Genomic DNA, 26,324 nt, shown 5'->3' with positions numbered 1-26,324 from the left:
TTTTCTGGTTTAATCTCATTGTAAATGAGAAATAAAGCCATTCTGCTTTGTCCGCAAATGCAAAGGCACAGCTTCAAATTAATAAGAATGAGATTATGCAAGTACTCAAAAGATATCACAGTCGTCTTCAAATCTTCATTCTCACATGAAAAGTAGTCTCTTCAGGAAGGACAAAAAGTCCAAGATTTATAAATAAGAATTCTGTGCACTTTGTGTTTGCTGTAGAGTGTCTTATGATGGCAAAACCCTGAAGGCCACCCCAAGGATTATATGATCTGGAACAAAATACAACGTGCATCTTCTACATGAAAAGCATGTCAAACAAACCCCATGTATTTGCAAAGCCTTGGCTTTTTGGTCTCCAACGTCTCATTAAATGTAGAAGAGGTTATTCTTACCCTTGTTAAATTTATCTTTCCTGGACATGCAATGGTAATCCTCACTGAACTGCAAAGTTGATCATGGAGGAGAATTATTTTGTATTGAGAGAGCTCTTCTTGTAACAGAATTTTAATGTAATATGACATGCAACTTTTTTGGTTTTAGAGATAAAGAATATTTGTATGAATGCTGCTAAGCACTCACACTGCATTTATTGGCCCTTTTCTCTTACCCTTGCACACATGTGCATTAGATACCAAGGGATTGAAAACAATAAAAACAAGTCCAAGATAAAGACCACATTCAATGGACATTGCCCAGTGCTTCAAAGCTAAAATAAATTCATGGTAGTGGTGTTGGAGGTTGGGGCGGGGTGGCATTTTCTCCATCCCTATTACTAGCGAACCAATAACCAGGTGCTCAGGGCCATTAACTCTTTTGTAAGAGACAAAGGCTGTGGCTTGGGTGTGGCGAGGGGAGGAGGCATTCTGGCCGGGGGTGGGGGATGGGGGGGGGGGTTGTAGTTTTCACTTGCTGGCTGGACACCGGAGGCAACAGAGAAAAGCTGCTGCTTTGCTCCTGGCTGCGACCGCAGGACATCTGGCCGTGCACTGCCTTCTCCTCCTGGCCGGGTGAGCTCTTGCTTGCGAAAAAGGCGCGGCATCCCAACCTTTATCCCCGGCTGCAGTGTTTTGTTTGCAACAACTGCGGAGGAGTCCGGCTGTGGCTGCCCCCGCCGCGCTAGCCAGAACGCACCGCGGCGGCTGCTGTAACTGCGGAGTTCCTGCCGCCTTTGCTGGCTAGCCCAGGTGAGCCATTCCTGCCGCTCCAGCTCGCTGCTCCGAGCTCTCTGCTGTGCGTTATCCTTCAGTCCAGCCCTGCCGCCATTACCAACCCCATGAGACCGACCTGACCCTGCGCCACAGCGCCACCTGCAGCTGCTCGGCAGTCGTCGTACCTGCCCTGCCCCGCTGGGAGCTCAACAGCGCCCCTGCTGCTTGTGACCGTGATTGCACCAAACGGGAAAGTGCTTGGCAGCCCAGGGACATCTGTCATCGGGTTTCTGGTTTTTGTTTGTTGTTGCTATTCTTGTTGTTGCTTGTTTACTCTGTTATAGATACTAGTAAAGAACTGTTATTTCTTTTCCCATATCTTTGCCTGAAAGCCCTTGATTCCAAAGGTAAAATAATTCAGAGGGAAGGGGGGTCACATTCTCTATTCTAAGAGAGAATGTTTCCACCTCTCTTAGCAGACACCTGTCTTTCAAACCAAGACAACTGGATACAAAGTAGAATTCGCAGCTAAGATTTAATAAAACTAAGACCTTCAGGTGCTCAGCAAGGTCCAGTTCATTGCAGAAGGTTTCCAACTAGTTTCTAATCTATTTAATAGAATCTTCAACTTCTTTGGGACTAACACTGTGAATGGCAGAAATGACAGAAATCTTGACAAGACAGACATTTCTATTATGACTTCCTTCATAAGACAGGGAGGGAAACATCTCAGGTGCCTGAGAGAGACAGGTTAGAAGAAAAGGGCTTAACAGAGCTATGGATATACTGCCTGCAACTCAATGAAAGGTAGCATCCCATGCTTGTTACTCAAGAGTCACAAACTGTGCTGTAAATCATCCCAGAATAATTTTGCTCCTCACAGTTTTAAAGGATTGGATGCCTCTCAATTCAGGTGGGAAGAAAGTTCCAATATTCAGAGGAGGTTTCCCAGCAATTTCTTTTGTCTTCTAAACCCAAATCTGTGCTGTTTTGCTCTTTTGCTGGTAGTGTCAGATCACCTTCTCCTTAGCTTTTATTCCTTCCACTCCCCAGCAGAGCTGCGAAGCAGAGCTCTTCTTTTCTTTGTTGCTTATCTGCTGAACCTTCTGACTCCACATGATTTACCTCGGTTGAAGACATGGCTTATTTTCCAGACATAAAGAAACTGACAGTGGCTCTTTGTTACAATTTTGCTGTTCAAAAGCAATGGCTACAACTTGCTTGAATTGATAACTCACTCCAGATTTACTTTAACTGATTCTGGTCAGAGATATAAATTAAATGTTGCAGATACCCAGACTGTAGATACTGAGCACCTAAAATAAGAAAATGGTCCAATTCTCAAGAAAAAAACCCAAAAACAACCTAAAAACCAAACTAAATCAAAATGCTGGCTAGGGTAGATAAAGAATTGGATAGGAAATAAGTAGGTAATTTTAAAGGATACTGGTTATTTGGTGTTCCAGTGCTATATCTAACAAATTAAAATGCTTAAAATAAAGCTTGTCTTAGCTTCACCCTTTTGTAGCGTGGACCTCGCTTTCATGAGAGCAAAGAACCTGGGAGATTTTCAACAATTAGTAAGTTTGTTTCTGCTGCTAGATCTCCATTATACCTAATAACCATGCAGCAATGATTGGTGATCTCAGATCTGTTCAGGTGAAAGTGCTGTACAGAAGACTTTCCTCATTGTCCTAAAGGACAGGGCTAATCTAAGAGAGTCATATCCATTTTTACTGCAATGTCTGAAATCATTAGTTGTGTATTAAATTTGTGTATGCCTTGAGGTAGGATTAATGTAGTATTAATGCCTTGAGATAGGATTTTGAAAGTAACAGGTAGCATTTTGAAAGTGGAAAGAACTACAGATTAGTTCATTACTGATAAATCTGCTTTCTTACTCTGGTTTGCCTAGACCCTATTAATAGAGTTAATCTAGAACAGCTACTTCTTTTATTCTGGAATGATTAGTCCATGAAAATCAATTTTAGGAATGTCACTGCAAAACTGCTTTTCCATTCCACCACACTATTGAAGTGCTCAACAGTATATTTCCATACTTATGCCTGCATCAATATTGGATATTTCAGGGGGAAGGTAAAGAGCAATGATGAATTAGTGGGTAATAAAAAATAGACTAAAGCCCCATATAGATAACTTTTCATTTTATTGTTTTGCATTTTTTTTCCTGAAGTTAAATGCCTTTGTGAAGACCATTTTACATGGCTTTGTGCTTTCAGAGGTAGATTGTTTGATAGGCATTTTAAAGCTTAAATGCATTTGGTTTTCTTGGTATTATTTACTCCTTGTGATGAGAAGCTGGGATCTTAAATCTCAGAAAGCTCTTTAAATATGTGCCTCACCTGAAGAGGCAGGGTTTACCTCTGTGGAAGGAGCACTTCATCAGGACTACAAAGGAGATCAACCTGCAACCAGGAGATCAGCTGCAATCCCTCCTACCTGCCACATCCTACTCCCTGTCCAGGCACAGAGCAGTGATTCAGGTGGGCCTTCGGGTCTGACTATATAAGAAGCTCTTTTTTCTTGCAATGGTTCTGGGAGATGGGAAGAGGCTGGCAGGGTTTGGTCCCCTCAGACAAAATTTCTATCTGAATTGCTCTCTGACACGTACATAGAAGAACAGGAGGTCAGTCAGAGAAGCCGTCCACAGCCCGGTGTCTCTCCTGGGCATCGGCATGTGTCGAACAGCTGCCCACAGCAGCTGCACCGAGAAGCTTTTGGCTCCAAGGGCAACAGCCGGTGGAGAGCCTATAGCCCTTATGTTTCCCTTTCTACTGCTTGTGACATGATTTTGAGCTTCGCCCTGGGCTCGTCCTCTTTCTTACCGAATGGATCCGCAAACACTTTCCCTGTAGCATGCGAGTGGTGAGGGGTCTGAGCACGCCTTGTTCCCTGCAGCGGCATCCCGGAGCCCACCGGTTCACTGGGGGTGGGAAGGGGATGGAGCCCTCAGTTAGCCCACGAGGTGTCTGGCTCAGCGGGAGCTCTTCGTAGCCCTGCCCAAGGGCCACGCAAGCGGCGGACACTGCTTCCCCAGAGCCGAGCGGGAAGGGGGTAGGAAAGGGGGTTCTCCCCCTCTCCTTGGCCCTCGTTCTCGGCCCTAGGGAGGGGCCAGCCCCGGCGGGTGCGCCCTTTCACCGCCACCGCCTCCGGGCCGGGAGCAGCACCTGGTCCCTCGGCAGCCGGCGCGACCCCTCCGGCGTGGCCCGTTGCTCCCAGGGCCGGGCCGGGTCGGGGGCGTCTCCCGCCTCCACCGCCTTCAGGGGCGTCGCGTCCCGCTGGCGGCGCCTCATGGCGCGATGCAGCTGCAGTGGGAGGGAGAGGAAACCCACCCCCCTCGCCCGGCGGCTGCCTTTGTAACGGCCTGGCCCAGCTCAGCGCGCAGCGGCTCGGGGAGCGCCGGAGCGCGGCCGCGGGAGCAGATGGAGCCGGAGGGTAAGGCTGCGCCGAGCCCCCCGCTCCTCGGTCGCGATTGCAAGGGAGCCCCGCGCTGGCCCGCCAAGTTCTCGGTGGAGGCTGCGGCGGCCGCGGGAAGCCGGGCCGGGATCGGGGCGGCGCAGGGGTCCCGGAGGGCCGCGGGGTCTCTGCGGTGCGCGCGGGGGGAGGCTGGTTCTTGGGCCAGCCCCGCTTCAGGTGTACGGAGCTCACCGCCGCAACCTCGCTACCTCCCGTTCTCTCGCCGGCCGGCAGGCGGGCGCTGCCCCGCGCGGTCCCACCGGCTCTGCTGGAGCCGGGGCCCTGCACCGCCCGCGCCCTCCGCGGGCAGCCCGGGGGTCGGGCCTCTCCGCCGCGGAGAGGCGGGGGCCCAGCGGAGCGGAGCAGTCCTCGCAGACCTGGGGGCGCGCTCAACTAACTTTCTTTCTTTAATTGATTTTTGCTTTTCGTTCCCTGCCCCCGCGAGCGGCTGGCGCGGTTCTGATGCTGACCATCGCCAGCGGGGCCGGCCCGCCCTCCCCAGGCCCGACCCGCAGCGGCGTTGGCTGCGCTACCCGCGGCCCCCCAAACTCCGGCTGCGGGCTCACCCCGAGCTGCCCCCGCACACACACCCTAGACCCGGCGTCCCTGTGCTGCTCACAATGGCCAGGGACTCCATGTTTGTGTAAATGCAGCACTGAGTTGTGTAAATGTATTTTTAGTTCTCCTAAAACGACACAAAATCAGTTCTGTTAAACACTCATTTTAGTAAGACTGCTATTAACTGTGTAGATTAAATTTATTTCCTGCCAATCCATATTTAGGCACTTATAAAATGCTGAGGGTTTCCCCCCCCTCCCTTTTAAAAAATCTTTTAGAGTTGTTAGTACCCTAAACGCAAACCATTTCCAGTTGCAGATTGAAAATCTCTGAACCATAATGGTCTGTTACGTTTAGCTGGCTGTCTCTGTAAGAGCAGCATTCTCCTGAAAAAGAAGAAAAAGGAAGGGGGTAAAAACAGCCCTAAAACCTCTCATGAGATTCATGTTTAGGAAACTGGCCACATGCATTGTAGCTGTTTTTTAAACCTCAGTACCTATGTCACATTTTCCATTCCAAATAATAGGAGTGGTTTAACTATGTTAAAGGGATATACTCTACCTTAGTTCCATTGCAACATTTAGGGAATTTTAACACAAAGGAAAATAGTTCTGCAGCATAAAAGAATCTTGCAGTGCCTGATACGCAGCAGCACCAAGGAGTGGAAGAGACTATTGGCAATTGTCAATGACCAGAATTGGATTTGTTGAGAAGTGTGCAGAATGGAAAGGGGTTATGTATGGTAACCAATACATTGATAAAAGTATTCTTGCATTCTTTAGAAGAAATCTATTTTTCATATAAAGCAGTTTTTCACAATGCTAGGAGGATGTTTTAGAGTTCATACTGCAACAAGCCGAGCTGTGTTTATAATGTCCCCTGAAATAAGCAAGCTGGGTTGTTCCTGATTTAGCTCATTTGTGACTCAGTTCTTTTTATTGTGTATGTTCTTACCTTAGTAAAGCTAGAGAAAAATTGTAAAAATGAGATTGAATTTGAAACAACTCCTTCTTTTGAAGAAATAAATTCTGATTTTTATAAAGTGGAAGTTTTCTGCCCTACTTCTTGGGTGGATAAAGGCTGGATCAACCCAGGACAGATTATGGTGAGTTGAAGAGCTGCTGAAGTTCCCCATCTGCCCTGGATCCAGAGATGTTTAGGCAATTTGACTTCTGGCACCTCCTGAACACCTTGTGTCCAATCTTCAGTGCATTAGTTTTTAGAGGCTGGTCCTCACACATGGGCTGCAGTCTGCAGTAGCTGAAATGCTGTTGTGGTTTGACTCTGACTAAACACCGGCACTCCGGCTCTCTCCTGCTGCAGACGCGCAGGAGAGGGGAAAGAAAAAAAAACTGTAAACACACACACCAATCTCATGAGTTAAGTGAGATAGGACACTGGTAGGAGGACACATGGAAGAAAGGGCAGACAGGCTCTAAACTTAAAGTAGCAAAGTGATTTAATTACCTAACCGAGTCGGAGGATAAATGAGAGGCAAAAATAAACATTTCATACACTATTTTGTTCACTCACCCCCCTCCCTCTTATGAACCCATTTTTTATTCACCCCCTTTCTTTCTTCTAATCAACAGTTTGGGTAGGGGGGCAGGGCGTGGGGTATTTTCTCAGTCCACAGAGCAGGTCCCTAGATCTATTCATCACTACAATTCTTCCACTACAAATACTCTTTATCTCTACTTGTCTCTCTCTCTCCAGACAGTTTCTCTGCTCTCACCCCCTCCTTCTTAAGAAGCTGTCTCTCTGCTCACCCCTCCTTCTCACTTTCTAAACCAGCAACACGGGCAGGGGGCACGGTAAGGGGTATTCTCTGATCAGTCCATCAGGGAGAGGGGTCCTCTACTTAGCCATGGGGTCCCTCCCATGAGAGACAGTCCTCTGGGAACTTCTTTGGTGTGGGTCCGATCTCAGAGCAACATCCCGCCTGAATTCTCCTGCAACAGGAGTCCTCTTGTCCATAGGGTGCAGACTCTCCCGAGCTGAGGCCAGGCTGCTTCCAACCCAGGAGCAAGGCCTTTCTCTCTTTTGCAAGGCCTTTGTAGCTTTAACTCTTTAGATGCAACTCCAACTGGATCACAGCTTCTTCCAGGCATCCACCTGCTCCTCTGGCATGGGCTGTGGGTTAATTTCTGCATCCTTGTGGACTCCATGGGCTGCAGGGGAACTTCCTGCTCCCCCATGGCCTTCACCATGGCTAGCAGAGGGTTTTCAGCTCCAGCGCCTGGAACACCTCCTCCCCCACCTTCTTCACTGACCTTGGCGTCTCCATGTTATTCTCCCTTCACATATTTTTACCTCTACCTCGTCCTCCTCTTCTAACTACAAAGAAGTGCGTGACTACCGTGTTTTGATTTTTTCTTAAATATGTTTTCACAGAGGTGTAACTAACTTACCTAATTGGCTTACACTTGGCCGGCAGCATGTCCATTACTTTCAGAGTCATCAGAGATTGGCTCTGCTGGATTTGATGAAAAAACTTCCAGGGCTTTCACTCAGGACACACAGGAGCTATCTTTGTGCCACTCCCCACCCCTCAGACACTTCCCCAAGCCCACCACAGCAGCTTTTGAGGGGTTGAAATTTCTCTTAGATGTTAAAGATACCTTGCTGATGTTTTGGACCAATCAAAACCACCACAAATGCTCATGTTAGCAGCCTCCTGCTCTATTAGTGAAGGAGCCAGGGTTCTCAGGTTAGTTGCTTGTAGATCAGTGCAATATGTGACCCACTGTTATGTGTGCATTTGTGATTTTCTTGAGTGTAGTTGATGCTCTTCAGTGAGCGTTATTTCTGTTTTCAGAGTCAAGGCACTCAAGAGTGTGCTGATCTAACGTAGATCTGTAGAGCTTACTTGCTCTTGTGGCTCTGATGTGCCTTGCTTGTGTAGTCCTGGCTGGAATCATTCTTGAATGGAGCTGGAATTGCTGTTGTCCAGTCTCATTTGGTACAGCTTCTTGCATTTAAATGTATGTCTAAAATTCTCGCTGAAAGTGAAGCCAGGACTTTCTCTTTCCAGAGGACCTTTGCCTCTTGCCAGGTGTGCAGATGTAAGGTGTGTCAGGTATCTTCCACAGAGGCAGGGAAGAAAGATGGGGTGGATACTAGGTTGTCCTTTCCTTAAGGAAATCTAGTGTACTGTACTAATGGCACAGAAATACTGACCAACACAAGTCTTGTGGATGTCCCCCCCCCGAACTCCAAATGTTGGCTGAGGTGATAATGTAGGAGGAGGTTGTGACTGCAGAGTGTGTTTGGTCTTGGAGTGTTTCAGAGGTGCAAGAGAGAATATTATATTCAAACCAGTAACAACGGTGGAATCATAGTGGTGATGGTCCTCATGGCTTTTTGGGTGGGATGAGATTCTGTAGTGTGATCCAGAATGAGGAAGACTGTCTGAGGTCAGTACTGGTGGAAGTGGGTTGTTGAAACCTTGGGACACCAGGAGTGACAGACGTGGGAAGTCAGAATCCCAGGTGCTGATTTTTCACTTGTGCATTGTTTGCACTGCAGTGTTTTCAAGGAAGTTTTTGTGGCTGGATTTTCTGAAGTATTCCAATTGTTTTATGTTCTGAACTCCCTGATCAGGTTCAATGTGTTTGGTTTTGAGAAAGCCTTGTTCTCAAACAAGCTATGTGAGAGGGAGTGATGTGGGCAGTGCTGCCCTCTGAAATATGACCTAAAGTCCATCTGTTTCCTACTGGTTTTCAATGTAAAATGAACGGCTAACTTCTGCAGGAGGTTTTGGGAACAGCTTTCTCTTCCCATATGTCTGTAAGCTCAAAGAACGTTGCTGACTGAAGCTTGTTGAATGTTGCTGACTGAAGCTTGTCTGTTCCTGCTGACTGAGCTCAATAATTGTGAATGCATGGGGTTTTTTCCAGATTGTCTGTACATTTTTTTTTTTAGGGATCTTGCTAATATTATTGGGGATCGATAATGTTGATGCAAATAGTCCTGCCTTGGTCAGTGGGTGTGACCCAGTGATCTGTGTGAGAACTGAAAAGGCAGGGAGTGTACATGCAGCAATGATGTGATTAATGCTTTGATTCCTCTGACTGAGCACTGGTTTCTACTAAAGCTATGAACTTGTGAAATGCTTTTGAGTAAGATTAATTTTCTTCTTCAAGCTGTTTTGTTAAAATTCACATTTTAATTTTTAAATTTATTTTTTTTGTTTATTGAAATCTCAATTTTAAATGAAAATAAGTGACTGGTAAAGCCTTAGTAATTAATATTTCAGGCTCCCTGGATACAGATATTGTGTTAGATATTTGAGCCATTGATAATGTAGATGTTAACTTGCTTGAGTGGAGTGAACAGTGGCAGATTAAAAGCAGGAGTAACTACTGTGGTATCCATTTATGTTGGCATTATCAAATTTTAATGTGAAATTTGATGTTTCACTCAAGAGACTGACTATGACTTGCAATTCTTACATAATGTTGAATATTGATAGTATTTTGAAAATATGTCTCTTGTTCCAAATTCTCTGAACTAGTTGAAAGTTCCTTTTAAGTAAAAAAAGAAACAAAAAATGTAACTTCATTTCTTAGATATGGAAACAGAGTATATGAGATAGCCTGAGCTAAGATGGACTTGGGCATGAGTGAGAGAGAGGAGAAGGAAAATAGGAGGGAGTATTGTTGAACTCCTTTCCATGATGTGACAACTCTTGAGCCATGCTACATGCCCATCACCAGCTCTCAGGGCTCTCATTTTCTTTGTCCTCTGTCAACCCCTTTGAACTCCCCACTGAGAACTGAGCCTGGCACCCCTAAGCACAGGACCCCAGACCTCCATGGTGAAAATCTATGTGAAATTGAAAATGGATGTCTGCAGCTCAGTGTTGCATTCTCTGGAGCATTTGGGAGGCAGTCAAGTCACAGCACAGAACTCTGGCTGGTTTGGAGGTTGAGTGGTGAAATTTGAGACGCCTTTGTTGGTGGAACAATAGTGAGGTACACTGGAAAGTGCTTCCAGGGGAACCTTTTTCTGCTCCCTCTACTCTCCGCCCTCCCATTCCCAGCCAGCTCCTAAAAGCAAGGGTTAGTATAACTACATTTGCATTTTACACTTTGCAATATCTTAAAATTTTATGGGTCTTTGGATTTTATTTCACAGTTTCTGGATGTTCATTCTATCTGTGCTGGCTGTTATTAGGAGTCCTGGTACTACAATACTGAGTGTTTGCTTTACCTGGCTAGCAAGTGAGTGCTGTGCCAGCCTGTGCAGAGATGTGCTGGTCATGGTGTCCCCTCCTGTGATTGTAGTGATAGTGCTAGTGTAGTGTTAATTGTAGTGAAAGCCTCATGCTCATTTCCGCTCCCTTGGTGGTATGGCCATTGCTTTTTCTGGCAGTAGTCACCACATGCTTCTGTGAGAAATACGCAGGTCTGCAGTTGTGGTCTGGCTTCTCAGGGTTAACTTGTTAAGTGGCATTATTTAAAGCGCATTGTCCCTGTGGTCCCTGACCATTACCTCACAAAATGGTTTTCTCCCTGCCTTTTCTTCTGGTTTTACTGACTTTTGTTGCTATTTTTGTCTTTCTGTGAAATGCAGTTGAATTTCAGAGTTTATTGGTATTAATTGCTTCCTTATTTTCTGGGTTCCACTTTTCTTGTTATTTGCGCAGGGCTAAGATGCTAGTGTGGGATAGAAAGCCAGTGATTTAACTGCTGTGAGAGGACTAGGTGAAGAGTGGAGGTGCAAGGCTGAGAAGAGGAGGTTGTTGACATAACCTCAGTCATCTCATGCAGGACTCCCTTCAGGATCCTTGAGGGGCTCAGCAAAGTGAGTGCATCAACTCCTCATCTATAGTCCCTCCATTAACAGAAGGATGAAATTCCTACCTTGAAGCCAGACTGCTTGAATAACCTTTCAGATAGGGGCATGATACTTTTGTCCCTCAGTATTTCTTCTCTCCCTCTTAGTATAATTAATTTTGTGGTTATGAACTCTAAAACCCAACAGCTCTTTCACAGTTAACCATCAACATAAAAAAGTTGCAAAAGTGCTGAAATTGGACTTTTTCTCCTTTATTAAGACACTTGGTACTGCCTGAATGACATAATCTGTGTTAGTGGTGGGACTAGTAATTCTGGGTTTACTGTTGCCTGGCATCCTCAAGAGGCTGGTCAGAATGACCACTGTGGGTCCCTCTCTGTACACATGTTGAGCACCAATAGCCTGAGAAAGATGTTTTGTGTCCTGAAGAAATATGTCGTGTTACCAACTTTTGTGTCCAAAATGCTGGTGACTTTCTAGAGAGTTACTAAAGGCAAGAATAACCATTTCTAAGTTTTTTAATCTTGTAGGCCTCTACAGCACATTTAAATGTGTTAGAAGTATTGACAGTTTTTCAGAGGGCACTCCTGAGGTTAGGTCAGAAGCAGTCATTGAGCAGTGAATAGAGTTATATACAATTAATGGTCTTCAAATCTGTTGTTAGTCACAGGAAAATGCGTCCTTTGGGATGACAGAACCTCCAAGGTATGAACAGGGACAGAGCGGACCACGGGCTATTGCTGTGAGAGGTGAGGAGCTGTGAAACCTTGTAGGTCCTCATGCATTTCAGCATGACCATGAGCAATTGCTTTACTGGAATTGTATTTTAAAATCCTGAAGTGTCCTGTTTTGAAAGATTGTTCTAGTTCTTTATTTCTTCTTTATTATTCTAATTTGATGCTGCTTCTTAGAAATTATTTTGTTTAATGAATACTCAAGGAGAGAGCATTTTTATGCTGGACTGTTGAATGAATCAATTGCACATTGTATTTGCCACTTTCCTCTCTTCAAGCATTTTGAATAATCTCTGCTGGAGTATACAGAACCACTGCTTTAAGTGTAGCTACCTTTACAGTTAGTTTCTGGTACTCTTTGAGCTGTTTAATTAATGTGAATGGCTAAAACACTAACACAAGGTCCAAAGTTGACACTGGTTAGATGTCAGCCTGTTACTGGAAGCCCAACCTCTATCCTTGGTGCGGAACATTTGGGTGCAGTGTATGCAAGCAGCATGCACATCTGTACATGCTGTCCTGGCAATCTGGGTGGAGATTTTTGGAGGATACCAGTCTTGGTATTAAAGAATCTAATTTCTAAAAGTCAAAAAACCCCAGTAGTCCCAGTATTTTTTTGAAGACAGGGTGACATCTTAGTATCTCTTGAATGTCAGAGGTTTCTCCTCTTTATTTTATACTTCTGAAAAACAGGCAGTATTTTATACTTTTGAAAAACAGGCAGGCGTCTGACTGTAATGAAGGAATTTAACACTGGGTTCTAGTTTTCTTAAACTCTTGGCCTCTTTTTAATTCTTTCTTTTTGGGCTTGCAGGCTCTGAGCAGAAATTCTCTCTTGGTAACTTAACCCTGAGCAAATATTTACATTAATGAGATTCTTGCTACTTCAGCAATCATTTTGGCCCTTGAGGTTGGAACAGGGTGAAAGTTAATGTACCAAACATTGTGGCAAGGAGCTGTGAAAGGAAGACCAAAGAAGCCTCCAAATGTGGGTTTACCATGTTTGATATGAATCATCTGCTAAGTGTAATTCAGTTTCAATTCCAAATGAGATTTACAGAGATGCTGTGTTTTCTGCCACTGGCTCTATGTGTCTGATGGGAACTTGTGATTTGAATTTCACCCACTGCTTTAAAATGCTGAATAAAAATGTTCGTGTAAAAACTGAAGTGAATGAAGTAGTAGAATAGAAGACTGAGATGGAAAAGAAGGAAAAAGTGAGTACAGTGTAAAATAACCTGATAGGGGTGTAGGAAAATACTTTGAAGAAAGAGGATTTAAAGTCAAAATTAGTAAGTAAATCTGTAAAAGAGAAATCTGTAAAAGAGTAAAAATCTGTTCAAAACACTCTGTGAGATTTACCTGTGGGCACTGCAGAAGTAAGGGAAAAGTTCTCCAGGGTAACACCATCAGAGAGCTAAATAAATACAGTAAAGAAAGGAGTTAATTCCCTGCAGACCAGTGAATGAAAATACCACCATATCTCAGCTTCCTATGGGTTTGATTTTTTCCTAGACTTTGCTGTTACAATCCAGTATCATGCCCTGCGTTGGCTGTAGTTTTTCTGGGAAAGACAGGGGATGACGTGGACTCAGTTCTCACACTTAGTTCTTACTCTGTGAGGGAGAAATGTGCAAGGTTCCTCATGGAGGCTCTCAGTGGAGGATGGAACTTCCTCACACAAGCCACCTTGTACACACCTTTGGAGATGTATTTGGAGCCCCAGGGATCTGGTAGTGGTCTGGCCCTTGGTTCAACCACTGGAGCTCCATGCTGCTGCTGGTGAGCTGCCAGGAGTGCAGAAGGGTGTTGTATTCCTTCTTAAATTTGATGGGAAAAGAGATTGTGCCCCCACAGGTAAAATTGTGCTGTTGGTTGTCATGGTTGTACTGGAGCTGTGGCTGAAGCTACAAAAACTGACAGTGCTTAAGATCCATCCTCCAGGCTGTAGTCGTGCACAGCTGCATCTTGGAACTCTTAGGGGTTTGCATTGAAGTAGCATATATGGTTTTTCTATTTAATACTTTTCCCCATTTTTTATCTTGTTTGTTGAGTATCTGCAAAGCCCTGGACTGGGGGTAGATGAATTTTGCCTGGAGGAAAATCTCAGCCATTCCAGTTTCGGGTTGGAGCCAGGTGTTCTACCTCTGTGAATAGCTCTCACTGCTCTCACTGGCTGTGGCAGTCATTCATGCAGAGTGAAGTACCCATGGAGGAACGAACAATGCTGCCTGCTGAGCTCTCCTGGATCTGTTTTACTAATTGCTATTGAAATTCTTACAGCCTGTTTCTTAACTGTAGAAATGCAGAGCCAAATATCAAAGTTGGGTAGAGAAGTCCCCCTCTAATTATTGTGCAGTTGAGAAATGCATTTCTTAACATTTTTTTCATCTTATGCAAATATGTGCCTTGCTTTGCCATTCCTAATTTTCTGATGGAAGTGCAAGTGTTCAGAGCTAGGGGAGAGTAAGATTGCCTCAAAATAGTAAAATAAAAATAATAATTAAAAACAAACCTGCCTCATCCATACTGTATGGAGTTGTTGGAACTGGGTCTTTGGTTGGAGTTATGGGTACTTGATGGTTGTGCAGTCAAAAAAGTTGCTTCGCTTGGAATGCAGAACAGATGCTTTTCTTATTCACTTGAAAGGATAGTCTGGTGGATTTTTTTGGTATTTCCCAGACCATGCAAGCCCCAAAAGTTATTTCAATAACTGCTAATCCTCTTATTAGGACAAAGAAACTGCCGAAGCAAATTTTGAGGATAGGAGGGCTGCTGTGTCTATCTACTATCTACTGTCTACTTCGGGGTTCTGACCACAGACTGAAAACGTTTGTTTTCAAAGTTTGGGTACAGAATAACTGGCAGCAAGAGGCAGTTTTATGTTGTTTGTTTTCTTTCCCCTACACTCAATTGTTTAAAAATTGGATTGTGCCTTAAAGCTGGAAGGTTCATCAACACAGAATTCATGGCCTCCACGGAAATTGAAATGTTCTTATGGCTGGTAACAGAATTTCTAGTTGTTCAGAAACTGTATACAGAGTTGTGCCACTATTTTACTTGTATGTTTGAAGTGTTAAAATCTTGTATCATGACAATATACCTGATGGTGAATCTTCCACCCCACTCCTTTGTGCAAAGTGTTGCATTTTGGATTTGAGCTGATTCATCCAAAGCTGTAAGGAACCCGCAGATGAGTTCTGTCCAACTGCACAGTGTGCACTATTTTATTGGTCCCTTTTCTCTCCTTGTTGGATTAGGTTTCACTGTGGAGAATTGAGCAGGACCTTGCTGAATAATTTTTGATGGCAACAGAGCCTCTGTAGAGTGGTGGTTTGCTCTCTCTTCAATGGAGGGTCAGAAACCCAGGAGTCATAAGTGGTGCCTGTAATCTTGGAAGAGGCTTGGTGAAATGCTCTTAAAAATCTTAAACCTTGAGAGCATAGGTTTTAAACTTGGCTGTTTGATTCTCCTACATCTGCTTTTGCACCTACATTGCTTGGGTCTCCCAACCACAAAGGATATTGGCTGCTAAGAGTGTATTCCAAATCTGCCAAACACGTTAGATTATCCTGTCTCCTGTTTCCTGATTTATTGCATCAGCTTCACTGGATGAACATGGAATTCCTGTTGAGTCCTGCTCACCTGTTTGTCCCACTTCACAGTGCCTGAAGAACCCTTGTGTACTGCTGATGTGGCTCAGCATCAACATACCACTTATTTTTTCTGTCCATTTGACACTGTTCTTGGTCTCTTCCCTCTGACATATTCCAGTCCTGTGGAAGCTCCAAGATATTCCTGATGAAATCTTTTCCCAAGATGTTTCTGCTGTGACATCTGCTTGGCTGACTAATAAAAATAATAAACCCTGAGTTACTGTAGTTTGAGCTGAGCTTAGCCTTGATCTTCAGATCCTTCTGGAGACCAGATTGCAAAAATGCACATTTGTGCTTTCAGCCCTCTAAAACTTTAGTTTGAAATCCGAAACATTAACGTTTAGACAGATTGTGTTTGTGGAGTTATGATAACTGTGTAATTGTGCTGCTGTTTCCCTGATTCTTTATTTTATTTTATTTAATCCCCACCCCCCCACTGAATTTCCTATCTTGTGATGGAAAAAGCGACTTTATTAAAATCGCTTATTAAAATATTATTAAAATATTTAATTTATTATTATTATTAAATCATAATTTCGAGCATGTAATCTCTTGGTGTAGCTTGAAGACTGCTGGGTACGGCAATATGATAAGTAACAAAATCCATCATCATTGTCATTACTTTCAACCATGCATGCCACAGGGAATCCAGGCACCTAGTGAGGAGGTGCTTGGCTGTAAAACCTGATTTTTTATTTCACCATGTAGTGGGGGAAAAAGATGAGACTTCATCTAATTTCCGTTTGATAAGTAAATCAATATATTGATCTATCTTTTGAAATGCATTAAAGATGTTTAAATGACATGTGCCTTAGTTTCTAAAAATACTGCAGAATCATCATTTGCAGTAAAGGCCTTAGAATGCTTTTTTATGAAATAAAATACTTTTTTCTTTTTAAAATGTTGGTAAGGGTTTTCAAAGGGAGCACAGTTATAAACGGAGGAGTAGTTCAAATATGATTCTGTAACTTCAGTTTTGGTTTTGTTTGTTATTTTTTTAAGACTTGAAAATTAGATGGTTGTTCAAGGATTTTTTAAGCTGATGCTGGAGATTGCAGTGGTATGCCCTTGCTGAGAAGGCTTGTGGCACACCTTCAAATCCAAATCCTTATTTTTCTGTCAGGTGTAACGATGATGACTGTTACTTATTTCACTTAGAAGCAGAGTATGCTTCTCCGCAACTTTGGTGTTAAAAGACATGACCCAAAGAAATTTTACAGTTTTTCCCCTGATGATTCTGCTGCCAGATAGATATATTGGAGGGAGGTCACACTCCACAGGCTGGAACAAGATAAAGCCTTCTCTGAACAGCATAGGCCGTGCTTTGCCTGGGTATTGCTTCTTGGATGTCTTCTAATGTCAATGGGTAACCACTACAAGGGCTAGAGCTGATCTTCGAGATTGCATGCCCAGAGAATCCCAGAGAAAGCGAATCTGTTGGAAAAATGCTTATCCAGAAGGGAGTCTGAAGTGGAAATATGGTGGTGGTGTTCAAGTTACTGCTGGATTTATAGTCAGAGTTTTGCTTGAAATGATGCTTCTTAATTATATGTATTTTTAGGTGGTGTTACAGCTGAGTAATAGGCTTGTGGAAATGTGTCTATTGAATGAATGGGTAATTAATGCCCACAATAAAAGAAATGTAATTAACAAGATTTTTCTTCATAAGGACCATATTTATCAAATAGGTCTTTCTTTTCCATGTTAGAAACCCAGTCTAGTAGAAAGTGTCCATGCCCATGGCACAGGGGTTGGAATGTGGTAGTCTTTAAGGTCCTTTCCAACCCAAACCATCTGTGATTCTATAATTCTATGAATATTCTACTAGATGTGGATTGTTACACTTCCTTGTTTTGGCTCTGACTTGTAATGGGTTTGGTTTTCAGTGATGAAAATGTGTTCTTGCATCTTTAGCTGACTCTTCAGCTGACTCTGAATTTATCCCCACTCACTGCACCCACCTGGCCTATTCAAGATGTGGTGTAGAGTCTTCATTTCAACTTGCTGGTATTGATTAAACTGTAGTGTTCAGGTTTTTTTTCTCTTCCTTTTGAAATACATCAAATGCATTTTTAAGAGCTGGATGTCACAATTGCAGGATTTGAGCTAGTTTGTTTAAACAAAAAGCCCACAAAAACTGGAAGTCTGCTTTTTTTTACACTGTTATTTTTTCATTCATTTAATGGCAGTCATGATAAAGGCTGATTTATGCAGGATTTGTAGTGTAGCTCAGCTGTGGATTTCTACAGCAGCTTACAAATAGCTTGGAAATGTTTATAGAAGCTAGATAGTAACAGCCTTTGATTCTGTAGTCTGGCTGAAATATGTAGCATATTCAGTAAAGTTATTGACATCTCTGGTCTCTTACTTGGAGTTGACCTAAACAGGTCAGCATTGCTGCTGTCTCATCAGTCCAACCCATTGCATCTGTTCTCTGTGTAGTCTAAATACAAGGAAAATTGAATTAAATGTGTTTTCATGTTTTGTTGATTACTGATATTAAATCTAATGGGTTTTGGCTTGTAGGTTTGGGTTTTTTGGGTTTTATAAAACTGATTGCTTTTTGAGAGAAATCAGGAAAATTACTATCCTTCCTACCAGTCTGTTTTTCAGTGCTGACAATTGTCTTCTGAATGTTAGGTCTAAGCTGATAGGTCAGATCCACAGGCAGACTTGCTTCTGAATACATTCCTAGCACACTAACTGTTCTGGAAAGTTAATGCAACCACCTCCAGTTTCTTCCTTCCCTCAGCTTCTGTCATACTGACAATGTAAAAAGAGCTATTAGTGTTCAGATTTGATTAGTTTCTCTGTGCTAGTCTCCAAATTAGGAGCACCCTTTAACCTCTCTTGTGATAAAGCAACTTGCATGTAATCAGCACCTGCCTCTTTGGGGCTGTTCATTTAAACTCAGCTGAGGTCTGGCCAGCATGGCTAAGGGTCTTCTGGCTGGGAAGGTACCTAAATCTTTGTTACAAGTACTGTTTTGTGGGTGTTTTTCTTGTTTTTGTTGGGGGTTTTTTGTGAATTTTTTTTTGGGGGGGGGGGATGGGGACGTTGTGGTTGGTTTTTTTGAGGTTTTTTTTTTGGGGGGGTGTTTGGGTTTTTTTCTTCTTCTGTTTGTTTGGTTTGGTTATTTTGTTTGTTTGGGTTTTTTTGGGTGTGTTTTGTTTTTCAGAAGACCTTCAAAAATAGTATTGTGTTGTATACATGCTGGAATGGCTTCATCCCAGTCGAAGCAAACAGCAGATCCTTGGAAACATGATCTCAGCTTTAGTTATATATTATATATTATTGGATCCTTGGATGGATTTTCCACTAGACAAGGAGCATTGTCTCCTGAGTTCAATATGCTAACCCACTATTAAAATTGGGCTTGCAGTGTTTGTAAACGTGGGCTCACCGCCAGTTTTGCATCATGTAGCCAGGATTATTATAAACAGTGACGTGTTTTCTGCACTTTGTACAGTCATGCTTAGTTTCATGGTGTCATGGTTTGGGAATGGTGCTCTTCTATGTAGTGTTCCCACCAAGACTCCTTCCAAACCATGCTCCACTTGCTCTCTCCCCTGTGGCAGCTAGATAGGAGAATTGGAGGCATAAAAGATGAAGATCATGAGTTAAGATCAATTTACTGGAAATAGCAATGAGGTAAGAAAATTAACAGTAAAGGCAACAACAGTAATACAGAATGAACAGAGAAAAGGCCAACGATTCACATGTGGGTGCTCATCACCACGCGGGACCACTGACAATACCTGACCACGCCACGCTGCGCCATCTGGAAGGGACCCTTTCCCCCATCCTGGAAAATGATGGAAAGTGGTATGGAATAACCTCTGGGTTCTACAGCAAAAATTAACCCTTCCTGACCAGAACCAGGACATAGGGTTTTTTTAGGATGACACTTCAGAAACAAGAACTGTTACTTGAGTTTTTAGTGCTGTAGTCAGCCTGCAATAGTAATCAGACCCAGAACAGCAGAGGAAAAATTTGTACCGGTGTCTTGTTAGGGGAAAAAGGTATTCTTCTGAATTCATGGGGGTTCAGTATATTCCCTTGTAGTTAGATCCAGCTTTGTAAGAAAATTGATATTTATTTTCCCCAGATTTAGGTCCCAAGTATGCTCAGAGATCTGAACCAAATGTAGAGTTCCCTACAAGTCGTGTCATGAGTGTCGTCCATATTCAAATGTTGGGTAATCTCCTTAGATTGTCTTTAAAAGTGTTTGACGATACAGATTGTAAAGTAATTTTAGTTTAAGATCTGGGGTGCTTAACAGTTAAGGATTGTCTTCAGCATGTCAGTATCATTAGGAAAAAGCCCAGGCTATTATAAATAGTTTTTCTGTTATCTTTTCCACTCTCTAATTAAAGGCTTGATAGGAGTTTTAATGTTTATGTGGCATGAAAAACTTTGGTCCATAAAAGCAGGAAATGACAGAAAAAACCATGTTTACTCCCTGTTACACCCCTCTGTTCCAAAGGGAAAATAAATTAGGAACAAAACTTTATTTTTTCCCCTTTCATTTTCCTCTTTGTCAGATGGGGATGTGTGTGTTACAGTAGAAGTTGATTGAAGAAGTTCCTTTTGTGCTTCAGTTTGTGAAGTACATGGATCCATCTGGAAAGACTATATTTCTTTCAGTTTGGAAGATTGGAAAAAACTGCAGCAGTTAAAGGTATCTGTCATTCTTGAGGTAAATATGTTTTGCGATCAGTGGCTCAGATGGTTACATGAGGGCAGGGGAAAAATGGGATGCTGAAAAGTGGGGCAGTTTGGTTTCTGCCAAAGAAAGGACTTCTGCAGCGGTGTTATTCGTTGGGGGATAGTGTGAACTGCTGACTCTGCTGGAGTTCTGGGGGTCCTGTAGGCAGTCACAATGGTAACAGAAATTGTCTTGGCCTCTTATAATGGCTGACCATGTCTGAGAGAAGAAAAGCATTTTCTGCATTTCTGCAGCTGTTCACCAGTGCTCTGCTGGTGTTGCAGGAAACTCCTAATTGCTAATACTGTTAGGAATGCTTCCCCTGCCCCCCTCCCCCATTGCAAATTTGAGTTGCTACTGCACTGGCAGCCAGCAGTCTTGGCAGCAACACTAAAGGCAAAACTAGAAAGATGTGTGTTTAAGGAATCTGTAAGATGTCTGTCAGGAAAATATTTCTTTCACTAGAAGCTGTTGTTGTGGTGGAGTTACATCTTTTTGTATTGAGTAAAGTGGCATTTGATTGAGTCCTCAGAAGACCACAAATCTCCTTCACTGGAAAAAGTGGGTGTTGTAGGAAACTCAAGATGCAGCCCTGCTGATTCTCATAAATCTCTTAGCTTCTTTCCATGCTCCTAAACACAGGGTTTGCAATCCCTGATGGGGCATAGGGACACCGCATTGAAGTGGCTTTACTTGGCACTGCGGTAAGACATTCTGGTGCCTTGAGCCATAACACAACTTAATTCTGGCACCGTTGCTGCTCTGCAGTTTGTGAGGGAGGGCTCCTTTTATTATATTGGAGACTTCGGAGCTTTTTATTCTCCTTTGGGTAATAGCAACACCATATCTTTACCTTGGAGCACTGGGGGTAAATGTATGGTGTATTGCAGTAGACTGATTTTTTTTTTTTAAGTAACTGTATTAACCTCTTTAGTTACCTAGAGTATTTTCAGATTTCACCCAGAACAACTGAGCATGGAACTAGGAGGTTACTGAGAGGTAAGGTGCTGCTCTAGAGTTCTAGCTTTCTCTGCAGTTAGGCAGACCATATTTTGCACTTAGTTGCTTGATGGTTTCTAATCAGGAGAGTCAGAAACTTGTCCTGTTTCAAGTACTGACACTGTATGATTAAATCAACTGAACTTTTAGATGTTAGTATACAGTAAACTTTAGTAAACTTTAATCTGATTGGATCAGCTACCTCTGAATTGAGCTTTGAGGTAATGCTTTTTGATCTTTGTCAGCTCAGTTGGACCTCTGACAACAGTTGAGAAAGTCAAGAAGAGGACTGGCCTTGTTTCTTCTGGTTTACTGAAGCTTTTTGCCTCTTCCATACTTTATCTTGGTCAGTTGAGGACTCTTTTTGGAGTCTGTAAAAAAGAGTTATTTTATTATTATTATATATTATATTATATTATATTATATTATTATATTATATTATATTATTTTATATATGTAATATATTATATATTAGGTTATTTGAACTGTCTGGAAAACCCTGTTGGACTTGATTCAGCTTTAAGACTGCCCAAAAGCTTCGGCTGGATCTAGGCTAGTGTGTTACCCGCAAGATAGCTCTTTGCATGAAGAACTGGTAGTGTTTTTGATAACCTTTAAGGTTTCATCTTGATTCAGGGTGTATAGACACACAGGCTCCCTTGCAGCCAGATGGATCTGCTCTCTCTCTGTACCTTTGACATCTATTATGGCAACTGTGATTTGGGATGCAGAGATTAACAGTCTCTTACAAACATTTTTTCAGTGGATGCTGCCTGTTAGAAATTCCTGCTGAGAAGTCTGCTCTCACCTTCTCCTGAATAGACTGGACTTTGTGGTTGTCTTCTCTTTTGTGTCAGGTGTGGGGAAGACTGGATTTGGCTTGTAAGAGAGGAGTATAAACAGTTACTGGAATATTTCTGTTTCTGAGTGGGAAATTTCTGTTTCTGTTTCAGGAGTGGGAAGCAGTTATAGTTGACATTTTTCTGCTTAGGATGTATTTTTGGTTTTTAATATTTAGTGGTAGATTTTGCTTAGGTAAAGCATTTACTTTGAGGTTAAAAATATCAAAGAAAGGAAAAATAGCTTGTATTTGCTATGCCTACATGAGTAATTACTGCCTATAGAATTGGATCTATGGAAGGAAGGTGGTGCTGAGGACTACCATCTACCCTGGGTGTGAGTCTGAAGGGCTTTTATAATAGGTCAGCTCATAGTAGGCCCTGCAAGACCACGTCTGTCAGCTGCTGTTGTATGCTTGACACACTCAGTGAATGCCTCTCCTAACTTCATTTCCTCTTAAGGAGTCATATGCTCTGAGACTGTGCTGAGCTACAAAGCAAAACACAGTAGCATGAAGCGAGTTGGGAGATAGCTTCAAAGGAGCTCTCTGGCTAGCACCAAAATGGGGATGGTGACGCATCCCTTGTCAGCCCCTGCCAAACCTGCACTGTGGAGTTTGACAGCCAGCTTGGTTGAAAGGCTGAAATTGAGCCTTGGCCACTCTTCTCTTTGACCCCACACAGGAAAGAAGTGCCAGAGAGCAAATTAATTCTGTGTCTGTGTGGTGTATGTTTGCTCATTAAATTGACTTTGAATAATGATGAAGTTGATGGAGTCTGACTTCGTAACACAGAACAGCCCAGTCTAACAAATAACTCAGCCACTAGACCCAGTTGTGTGACCACCTGCATGGGCTGAGAGTACCATCCTACTTGGCCCTCAAGCGCAACTGGGGGCACTCCTCTGAGAGCAGAGGCTGCAGCTCTGGCTGAGAGCGGGTCTGCACCACATATCCTGGCTGTGGCAGATGCCTCTTCCCCAAGGGAGCTGTTGAAGGGAGATGATGCAGTGTGGACCTCAGCCTCTAGGCACCACCTGGACCTGGGACAGGTATGGGCAGCAGAGCTGCCTGCAAAGGGTGTGTCCAGGTAAAGGACCACCTGCGGCAGGTGGCTGAGCTTCAGGAGGATCTGAGAAGGTTGTGTAAAGCCTGGGAGGCTGAGAAGAGTTTGACAGCTAGTTCCAAGTGCAGTCTGCAGTGGACATGCATTTTGCAGCCAAATAGCCCAAAACTTCCCCAAAAACAGAAGAGTGAGGGGCAGTAATGCAAAAGGATGGCAGCTTGCAACAGCAAGGACTGGCAGGAGGAAGAGCCTTTCCCTGGAGCCTGAAGGGCCCTTTCAGATCCACTTCACTTCTCTACAGACTGGAGAGGAAAGACTCACAGCATGAGAGGAAGATGTTGGAGCTGAGTGAGGCAGCCCTGTCTGCTCCCTATGTCACAACCAGCACAACTGAGGAAAGGCACAGTAGTAGGTAAGTCTCTTCAGACACGTAGAGTGGCACCCATACGCCAAGCTGACACACTCTCTAGAAAGGTGTGCTGTGCACTGGGGGCATGGGCTATTGGGTATGTCACCAAGAGACAACCAAGCTTCACCCAGTCGACTGTTGGTGTTTCACATAGGCACCAGTTACACAGCCAGGAGCAGTCTGAGGACTATCAAGAAGGATTACAGAACCCTTGGAGAGGTAGTAAGGGACTCTGAAACATAGCTAGGTTCATCATTCTTTCCAGTCAAAGGGAAGGGGTTTGAAAGAACCATTTGAATCTGGTTATTCAACAAATGGTTATGGTACTGGTGCCGTTCCAGCCAGGGGTTCAGCTACTTAGTCTGTGGGACTAGCATTGGAAGCCGTGTCTGCTGAGGGCAGATGGGATCCAGCTATCAGGGAAGGGGAAGAATATCTTCACTCGTAGCCTTGTCAAGCTGGTGAAGAAGGCTTTCAGCTAAAGTAGAAGAAGCTCAATCCATCCCACTCTTTCTGGTTTGATGTCAGTGACAAGAGATTCCCAGAGCCTGGAGAGGGTTCACAGGCCAGCAGGAGAGCACCTGAAGGACAGTGCAAAGGCATTCCAGACTCTCCAGCCAGTACATTGGCTTCATTGGGGTCCAGCTTAAATTCCTCTCTGAACATGAATGCAGCATGGGAAATATGCAACGGTAGTTAAAAGTGTGCAGTCCTATGATTGTACTAGCTAGGACTGGAGCCAGGTTGAGCGAGCTGGGGGTGTTCAGTCTGAAGAAGAGTAGGCTCTCAGAAGATCTTAAAGCCTCTTCCAGTGCCTAAAGAGTCTCTGTGAGATCTAGAGAAGGACTTTGGACCAGGGACTGGAGTGACAGGACAAGGGGGAATGGCTTCCCACTGCCAGAGGGCAGGGTTAGATTGGATTTTAGAAAGCAATTCTTGGACATGAGAGTGGTGAGGCCCTGGCGTGTCGCTGTTGAGCAGCTAGTAGAGTAATGAAGGCACCAGTTCTCAGTGGCAAGAAGGAATGACCTTTATTGTTTTGATTTCATCACATATATAGAGTTCTCAAAAGTCACCCAGATTGGTCAGTCAGAAGCCTTCCCCCAGGCCTGATTGGCCAGGCCTGCACTGTCCAAGTTCTGGGACACTGTTCCAACAACATCCAAACTTTATCTTTATTTATAAAACACAAGAAAATTTCTCATGGGAAAAACCTGTGCTAGCCACACTGGCGCAAATTGCCCAGAGAAGCTGGGGCTGCCCCGTCCCTTGGAGTGTCCAAAGCCAGGTTGAATGGACCTTGGAGCACCCTGGGATAGTGGAAGATGTCCCTGCCCATGGCAGGAACATCTTGTTGAAATGAGACAATCTTAAAATCCCATCAAACCCCAAATCATTCTAGGACCTTGACAAACAGAGCCATGCTGTGGAGGCTGGGCTGCCTTCTCTGCCAATTGGCTTTTGCTGTTATTTCAAACACTTAGATCTTGCTTTAATGCCATCAGTAGCCATGAGCTGCCACAGTAAGTAAGGAAGTTGTGTGGAAGGCCAGGAAGATGCTGCTGATTTTTCTGCTTTGTAAGTTGATCAACACTTGTCTTCTTCCTATAAATTGGAGTGTTTCCTGAAGGTATGTGCCCCATGGTTTGCTTATCAAGATTGCTAAATATATTTCAAAATCAATGTCTTCAGAGTAATACATTTATTGGAGGGGGGATTACTTTTCAAACTGAAGCATTAAAACTGATAGAAAATAATATCCTCGTGGTGATTGTGTTGGTTTGAAAACAAACCAGTGGGAGATCACAAGTCAAGATTGAAATTAAAAATAAGCGAAATAATACAAGGAAAAGCACTGACAAAGTCAGATACAACCTAACACCCTGTTAGGGTGGTAGTAGCAGTCTAACTGAAGTAGTCCAGTTGAAGCGGTGATCTTGTGAAGGTCTAGTCTCTAGCTGAAGATCCAGTAGTAGCTCTGGTCCTCTGGGAACCCAGTAGACAGGGCTAGCTCAGGCAGTTCCAAGGCCAGGTTATATCTACGTGGGAACACCTGGTTCCTCCCTCCTGGGTAGAGCATCCCACAATGGGATGAGATAAGTCCATGAGTCACACGGTGGGTCCCTGATGGCCCATTGCCTGTCATGCGGGGTGGGTCGTTAGCAGCTGGTAACAGCTAACTGATGGCTCATTGCCTGTCATCCGGAGTGGGTCATTAGCAGGTGATGGCAGCTAACGGCCCACAGCTGGTGGTAATAGAATACTTAACTACATCTATATTGCAACCTAGGACATGATCCTGGCAAAGGCTCCATTTTTTCTCTGGTTGTTTTCATTTTCTTTGTTTTTTGTTTGTTTGCTTTGGTTTGTTTTTAAATTTTTATTATTATTTTTCTTCAGGGCCTTCATTAGTAGGAGTTTCTTGAAATCTCTCTTTTTCTTCTTGGCTCAGTCTCTTAATCTCTTTAGTGATAAGAAAGGAGCTGTCTGTTTTTTAAAATCATTATGTCAGTGCTTATTAAAGTTTGTTGAGAGAGGAGCTGAGGATGTGTGTTTCAAAGGCACAGAAAGAAATAGGAAGTTTGGTCTCTAGTTTAATGTTTGCTTTTTTATTTAAAAATTTGCAGTGTCCTTGTTGGCCTGATCATTTATTCCTTTTTTTTTTCCTTCATGAGGGAAAACAGCTTGACATTTCACCCAAGGTGATTGTTTTCCTTTAGAGCCCCAGTTCCAGATTCAGGTTGTTACTTTTGGAGCTCACATTAGATTAAAAAACTGAATAAATATTTGACTGAGATTTTTTTGATGTCTTTGTTGAAGACGTACAGCTTTTTAGTAGCTTTCTGACAGTAAGTTAAAAAAAAAATTGCATTTCCTGAATTTCAGTGAGGTAAGTCCACCAAATCCCTGTATGTCTTATAAG

The 26,324-nt window shown here is 43.4% G+C and overlaps 1 protein-coding gene across 3 annotated transcripts in view; it reads left to right on the top strand.

Annotated features, from left to right (window-relative positions):
- The first annotated feature begins 4,215 nt into the window (after window positions 1-4,215).
- Window positions 4,216-26,324, top strand: part of FGD3 (FYVE, RhoGEF and PH domain containing 3) — a 120,381-nt gene continuing 98,272 nt past the window's right edge. The window contains exon 1 of one of the 3 annotated variants that reach the window (XM_085073175.1): window positions 4,216-4,610. In XM_085073175.1, coding sequence (XP_084929301.1) covers window positions 4,475-4,610 — 136 coding nt within the window. In that variant the 5' untranslated portion in view covers window positions 4,216-4,474. The remainder of the gene's footprint in view (window positions 4,611-26,324) is intronic. The other 2 variants (XR_014854815.1, XM_085073174.1) reach the window with 2 other exon arrangements.

Source organism: Lichenostomus cassidix, chromosome 12 (assembly GCF_008360975.1).
Source record: "Lichenostomus cassidix isolate B80296 chromosome 12, HeHo_3.0, whole genome shotgun sequence".
Taxonomy (NCBI): Eukaryota; Metazoa; Chordata; class Aves; order Passeriformes; family Meliphagidae; genus Lichenostomus; species Lichenostomus cassidix.
Note: the sequence above shows the minus strand (reverse complement) of the source record. Positions and strands in the feature narration are given on the sequence as shown.